The sequence below is a fragment of the Alligator mississippiensis genome, chromosome 16 (assembly GCF_030867095.1).
Source record: "Alligator mississippiensis isolate rAllMis1 chromosome 16, rAllMis1, whole genome shotgun sequence".
Taxonomy (NCBI): Eukaryota; Metazoa; Chordata; order Crocodylia; family Alligatoridae; genus Alligator; species Alligator mississippiensis.
Window position 1 is genome coordinate 2,668,450 of NC_081839.1, and position 6,874 is coordinate 2,675,323.

General features: G+C 53.5%; 1 protein-coding gene across 1 annotated transcript; it reads right to left on the reverse strand.

The window, feature by feature from the left end:
• Positions 1 to 370: 370 nt before the first annotated feature.
• Positions 371 to 6,302, reverse strand: FAM174C (family with sequence similarity 174 member C). The gene is made up of 3 exons (XM_019490809.2): positions 5,963 to 6,302; positions 5,653 to 5,769; positions 371 to 2,741 (listed from the first exon to the last, which is right to left on the reverse strand). The coding sequence occupies exons 1-3, from the start codon at positions 6,223 to 6,225 to the stop codon at positions 2,738 to 2,740; spliced, it is 384 nt and encodes a 127-aa protein (XP_019346354.2). The 5' UTR covers positions 6,226 to 6,302; the 3' UTR covers positions 371 to 2,737.
• Between the last annotated feature and the right edge of the window lie 572 nt (positions 6,303 to 6,874).

A 6,874-nucleotide genomic window follows, 5' to 3' on the forward strand; every position in this document is an offset into this window, starting at 1 on the left:
CACCGCGGAGCAGTGAAGGGTCAGAACCTTCTCCGCCCGAAGCATGGTCAGATTAAAAGCAATGAAGAGGCTTTTCTCCTGGTCCCTTTGGCAGTCCTAGAAACACCCCTGTGCAGAGGACTAATGCAAGCCCTGTTAAGAGGGCTTATGTGGTATTCAGGTATCAGGCTGCCCCTCTATACTGGGGAAGCACGAGGGCTCTTCCTTAATTAACTCAGCCTACCATGCACCAGTAATCTGGTCCCTTGCAGGTGGCATTCATTGTAGGTGCAAGCCCTCCACCCCAATTGCACATCCCAAACACAACAAACACCCCAAACTGCTGCCAGAACGGGCACTTCCGTCTGGTATTGGAATCATTACAAATATATACTTAAAAAAAAAATAGGTCCCCTTTACTTCCACCAGAATCATTAAATCATCCACATGTTAAAATACACAATCGTTATTTTCTTGGAATCATCCATTCCAACAAACCCAGGAAAATCAAAGCTTGCCAACTCCCTTGGTCCAAACAGGAACAAGAGCTTAAAGGATAAAAGAAATAAAAAATTAAAAAAAAATGCCTTGCTTCAGCTAATGGAAAGCCGATGAGCATGACGGCAAAAATGCTGAGCCACACAGGTTAACTAAGAGGATTGAAGTAAACTGTCTGACTTCAGGGCTCTGCAAATCAAGCTTTAGGGGAAATTAGGTTTGTGCTGGGGGCTGAAGAGTTAAGGGAAATGTCAGCTCCTGTTAGAGAGCGCAAAGGTAATGCAGCTGATGAATCAAAATCAACTAGCTGGCGGCATGACCTGCAGGGCAGGAGGGCCTTGGACCATGGCAGCTGACCGTAATGCAGCACACGGGCAAGGAAAAAGTGCTTAAACTGAGCATTAAAGGATAAAAGGGAGCTGAGGTTGGGGCAGGCCGAGGCGCTGGCATGCCTCCCTGGGAAGGCATTTCCACAAATACTTTTGCTGCTAAACCCGAAGTGCATCTGCGCCTCCCCAAGGCGCGCAGGGTGGGATGGAGAGGGGTGACTTGCCTACAGTGGCGAGGTACTAGGCCTTGTGTAGATGAACCCCAAGAGCATGGTGCTCCCAGGACAACAGCTCTCCGCTGCCACGTGGCTGGTACAAAACCACGCAGCGCTGCTGAAGGAGGAAGAGCTCCTTTCCTAATTGCCAGCTTCTCCCTCTTCAACAAGGAGAAATCGTTGCCATCTAGAAGCTACCATCCTGTTTCCAGGGCTTCCCTTCCCACAGATGCTTAATGGACACGCCTAACACCGCAGTCTGGCCTCACAGCTGCACCTCCCCAGCCAGGGAACTCCTGCCGGCAGGATGACTCCCCTTGGCTTCCTGTAACAAAGGCACTCCTCCTTCACAAGCGAGGGAGCATGTTAAGGCTTGCAAGACTGTCCTGCCCTCCATTGCCCAAGAGCAGTGTCACCCCACTGGCTGCCCACGCAGGGGTGGAAGCCATGTGCTAAGAAAGCGTGCTGTGAGCAGGATCATTCCAGCCTAGTTCCCACCGTGCTGGCAGAGAGGCACACTGCACGATTGTAATACATTCAAATACTCCCCACCCACCATCACCACAGGACCCACAACAACCCTCAGTGGTACAGATGATTTCCCTGCAGTCCGCTGGGCAGACGGCCTGGTGCAGTCCAGAGTCCGAACACCACCAGAGCTACGGCCCTCCCTCAAGGAGGGGTTCCTGTCGAAGCAGAGCTGCCTCAGGTGAAGATCGACAGTCCACAGGGATCCGGCATCAGCTCCTCCTCAGGGTTATTCCTCCTCTTTGAACATGTCACAACCGCACAGGGAGCAAGACCCTCTAGCTTGGAGCACGGTGCTCAGCTAATCCTTCTGCGCACGATCACAGCCCTCCGAGTCCAGCAGCTGGGCAGCCATCGAACATTTCTGCGGTGCAGGCGACGCTTGCAGGTCCTTTGGTTTGCTGCTGTTCGCTGACGCGCCGCTGATCTCGCAGCGAGCACACGCTAGTCACTGCTGGTGCTTCAGAGAAACGCTCTCCTAGCCAAGTGCCATCTTTCCCCTTCTCCAAAAGGGGTAACAACCTGTATTGCCATAGCACGATTTCTACCTCCAAGCTGCTGCATAAGCGCTGATAGCAACAGCCAGAACACGGCTGCCCCAGACGCACTGGTCCCTGAGCTATCCTCCCAGCTGCCCACACTAACTGAACATAGCACCCATCCCTCAGCAAGCAAGAGGATCCCTCCTGACTGATCGCACTGGACACAGCCAGGTACAGAGTCTATTAATAAAGAAGTGACCATATACTGACATGGCAAGTGAAAGTACCCAACTCCCCAAGAGTACTTTGGCTCGAATGCCCTACTTAGTAGAGGGTGGGGAATGGATGGAGATGGGATATTGATTGGAATGCCCAAGCCAGAAGACAAGGCTCGAACACTCAGGTCCCATATGTTCAGTCCACCCCAGAGAGTCACGTGTTTGTTATGAAGAGTTTTAAAGCTTTCCCGTGTCTGGTCCCCATGCTGCAGGGCTCCTGTCACTCCACCTTCCCCTACACGAGGCGCGCGGGAGAGGGGGAGACAGGGTTACACTGCCCTGCCCCCAGTGAGAACATTTCGTGCTGTTAATTAGCAGTCATTTTAAGCAGTTAGGACAAAACAACCCCCGAAAATTGGCGAGGCGATCCTGCAGCTGGGCGTGCACCTTCCGGGTCCGTCTGTGCAGAGCGAGCCCTGGGTCCCACATCATCTGGAAAACAGAAGACACCCAAACACCAGAATGAGCATTCATGGCTAGACAGAACAGTAGCGTCCTGGGAGAGAGCTGGGAATCGACAGAGCTGCATGCCTATACATGCAGCTCTCCTCGCCTTTGGGAACACCCTGAAGAAATCAAAAGAACTAATTCTGGGGAGTCAAAGACTGCGCAACGCTAGTGTCTGTCCTGAGGGGAGAGAGGGAGCTGAGTGCAACCTGGCCTGGTCGGGACACAGCTGACTCTTGGCTTCAGACAGATTTTTTAGGGATCTCTGAAGGAAAGGAACACATTGGGGGTGTTGCTGTAGCCCCAAAGGAAGGGCACGCCTGGGCTACCAGACTATCAACTGCTTTCTGTTCAAAGGAGACTACGTATCCCCGTGGAAAAGCATTAGATTGTAACTCAGGAGACCTCAGCTCTATTCCCGTTCCTGCCACTGTCCTGCTGGCTGAGCGCTATACCTCAGTTTTTCTGTCTGCAGAGGCGGGGCTGCCCCTTTTGCAAAGTGCTTTGATGCATCCCGACGAACAGCTTCCCACTCAGGGCCGCACACAATACAGATATGAGAAAGCGGCACGTTCTCCAGAGGTGCAACAGCACAGAGCTAGCTTGCAGTGTTAAAAGCCAAGCTTGCAAGTGTTCAGTCAGCAACGCTCCAGCCAGCAGCACTCCAGATAAGAGAACGATCCTTACTGTCAGCGCGTGCTTTATACGTGTTAGCTGATCCAATGCAAAGGAGTCCAAGATGTTTGAGATGAGGCAGAGACTCCTTGGTTCTTAGAAGAGCAGAGGGAGGGGACAAAAGGAGTGAACTGCTTGGCACAAAAAGAGACGGGAAGATAGCGCAGGGATTTGAGGAGCGTAGGGAAGAGGATTTTAGGTCATGCATTGCTAGAGAAAAGCACGCATGCAGTCTGCCCGCAACACACATGCCATTTGCCGTTATTCTCACCCTCCCCCTTCATGCTGTGGAACCAGGGAGAAACCCTACAGCGCTGCCTGCCCCTTACATAGGAAACCGATCACGCAGCTCCTCAGACTCCCCCAAACGCTGCCCACACTTCTCTCTGTTACCTTCCCTGCCTGTCACTGCACGCTCCATACGCCTGGACCTAAAACGAAGAAGGCATGTATGCACCCCACAATCCCACCCAATTCTTTGCTGAGGACTACTTGAGAACACATCCTAGTGTCCGCGTGCCTCTGTGTTAGCTCTGAGTCGTAGTCACTTGGACCCTTACGCTACCACCTCCACTGCAGTGGGTTTGTGTGACACAGATCACCATTGTGCTGTACCACGCGCACGCTGCAAGTAGTCACGTAATAATACTATTATAGCACAGAGTCGGGACTTGAGGCACAATCAGAATAACGATCAGACAAGGCCATAGCAATTATGAGGTTAGAAATTAATTTAAGATGGAGACTCCTACCTCTTACAGGAAATCCTAATGAGTTTCAGAGAGGATTTAAAATGCCTTCACCATTTGTATAGCACTCAGTCTCATAACGAAGGCAGACTAATCTACTGCACTGGGGGAAGGCCTGGTCACCTGGCTTTCACCCCAGCACCAGGCTGCCACGCCGATGCTAACACAGAAGGAGAAACCCTCGCTTTAACAAAATAAACACGCGCTAAACTTTTCTCCAGGATGAAATATTGTAAATGTGGTTAAATATTTATAGCTGTGACTGGGTAATATTTATAAACAGGCCAGTGTTGCATTTAGGAACATAAGCATGAATATGTATTTGTAAGTGGTACGTATGGTGTGCATCTGTAAATAGCATGCATTTGTAAGTGGTACGTATGGTGTGCATCTGTAAATAGCGTGCATTTGTAAGTGGTACGTATGGTGTGCATCTGTAAATAGCGTGCATTTGTAAGTGGTACGTATGGTGTGTATTTATAGCGTGCATTTGTAAGTGGTACATATGGTGTGTATTTATAGCGTGCATTTGTAAGTGGTACGTATGGTGTGCATCTGTAAATAGCGTGCATTTGTAAGTGGTACGTATGGTGTGTATTTATAGCGTGCATTTGTAAGTGGTACATATGGTGTGCATCTGTAAGTGGTGTGCATTTGTAAGTGGTACGTATGGTATGCATCTGTAAGTGGTGTGCATCTGTAAGTGGTACGTATAGTGTGTATTTATAGTGTGCATTTGTAAGTGGTATGTATGGCGTGCATCTGTAAGTGGTGTGCATTTGTAAGTGGTACGTATGGTGTGTATTTATAGCGTGCATTTGTAAGTGGTACGTATGGTGTGCATCTGTAAGTGGTGTGCATTTGTAAGTGGTACGTATGGTATGCATCTGTAAGTGGTGTGCATCTGTAAGTGGTACGTATAGTGTGTATTTATAGTGTGCATTTGTAAGTGGTATGTATGGCGTGCATCTGTAAGTGGTGTGCATTTGTAAGTGGTACGTATAGTGTGTATTTATAGCGTGCATTTGTAAGTGGTACGTATGGTGTGCATCTGTAAGTGGTGTGCATTTGTAAGTGGTATGTATAGCATGTATATGTAAATAGTGCGCGCGTCTCGGCTTCTTGGAGGCTCAGACCAAATGCTGATCTCGGATTTCGTTAAAAAAAAAATAAAAAAATCGATGAATCGAAACAAACGGACAAAACGCCCCGGTGCAGAAAGACCCGGACGCGCAGCCCGGCATCCCAAGCAAGACGAGCCGCAAAGCAGAGTTTGCCCCGGACTGTAACAAAGACGAAGGGCGCCTCGAAGCCCGCCCGGCAGCGAGACCCGCGGAGGCCAAGCTTCACCGGATCGGCTCCAACGGCCGGGTCTGCGCCGGAGCGTCTCGCACCTCTAAAAAAGGGACGTTTATAGCAACTCACAAGGAAACGGGATTAAAAAAAAAAACCAACCCATAAAGTCTACCCACCGCCTCAAATTCCGCGTCTCGAACACCGTGTCCTCGTCGCTGTCGAGCGACGTCATCTCCACGTGCTCGTCGTAGTTGGAAAGCAGGCCGTATTTCTTCCTCTGAGGTTTCCTCAACCTGAAATCAGCGGGGAAGGCGTTGGCGCGCCGCGACCCCGGCGCACCCACCCCGGGCCAAGGGCAGGAGACGGGGGAAGGGGGAAGGAAGCGTGGGGTGGTTTTACGAGCTCTCCCAGGTCCGACACGGCGCGATTCAAGGGGCACCCCTCCCCCACCCCCACGCGTGTCTGGGAAGCCTTGCCCCCCCTCACCTGAGCGCGCGCACCAGGAAGTAGAGCGCGGCGAGCGCGCACACGCCGCTCAGCACGTAGAAGGCGCGGTGCACCACGGACACGTTGAGGCCGCCCGGGCCCCGCCAGCCGCCGCCGCCCCCCGTGCCGTTGCCGGGCGCGCCGATGCCGGTGCCGTTGGCGGGCGGGGTGGCGGTGCCGGTGGCGGCGGCGCAGGCCGCGAGGAGGAAGAGGAGGAGGAGGAGGAGGAGGAGGAAGGAGCAGGCGCGCTCCCGCGGGGCCATGGCGTCGCTCCGGTGACACGCGCGGCGCAGGGAGCTTCCGCCGGAAGTGGCCGGGCTGGTGCGTCGCTTGGCAGGGCCGGGCGGGGCCGAGGTTCCGCGCGCTCCGAGTTCCGGGGGGGGAGGGGGCTGCAGGCGCCCTCCGCTCCAGCATCTTCTCCCCGTCGTGTGCACGTGTAAACCGCCAGCGCTGGCACGCCCCAGCCAGGCTTCCTAGGAGTGCTGCGCCAGGCCCCACAAGGAGAAGCGCTCCAAGTCACCTCTGGCAAGTCTCCCCAACCCTGATCACGGCTGTAATCACGAGTGGTGGCTAGCTGCCCCAGCATAAAGCACGTCCCCATGCACGCGCCACCACGGCGGTCTCATCTGAGTGACGGCGCGAAGGCGCCGGCGGCCTCGGCCTGTTTCGGGGGCGAGGGTCCCTGTCGCAAACGGAGCCGAGGCTCGGAGCAACGCCAGCGCCGGTGCCGAACGCCATTTCTTCCGCCAAGCTGGGCCTCTCACGGGTGTAGTTGGAGGCTGAGCGCCTCTTGAGAATCTGCCCTCGAGCACAAACCACCCACGGGAGATTTGGGCCACGTGCTATCAGCTCGCAGCCTTTTGCAAAGGAGCCGGCGAGGGCAGCCTCGAGCAGAGGCCGGTCACGCTCAGC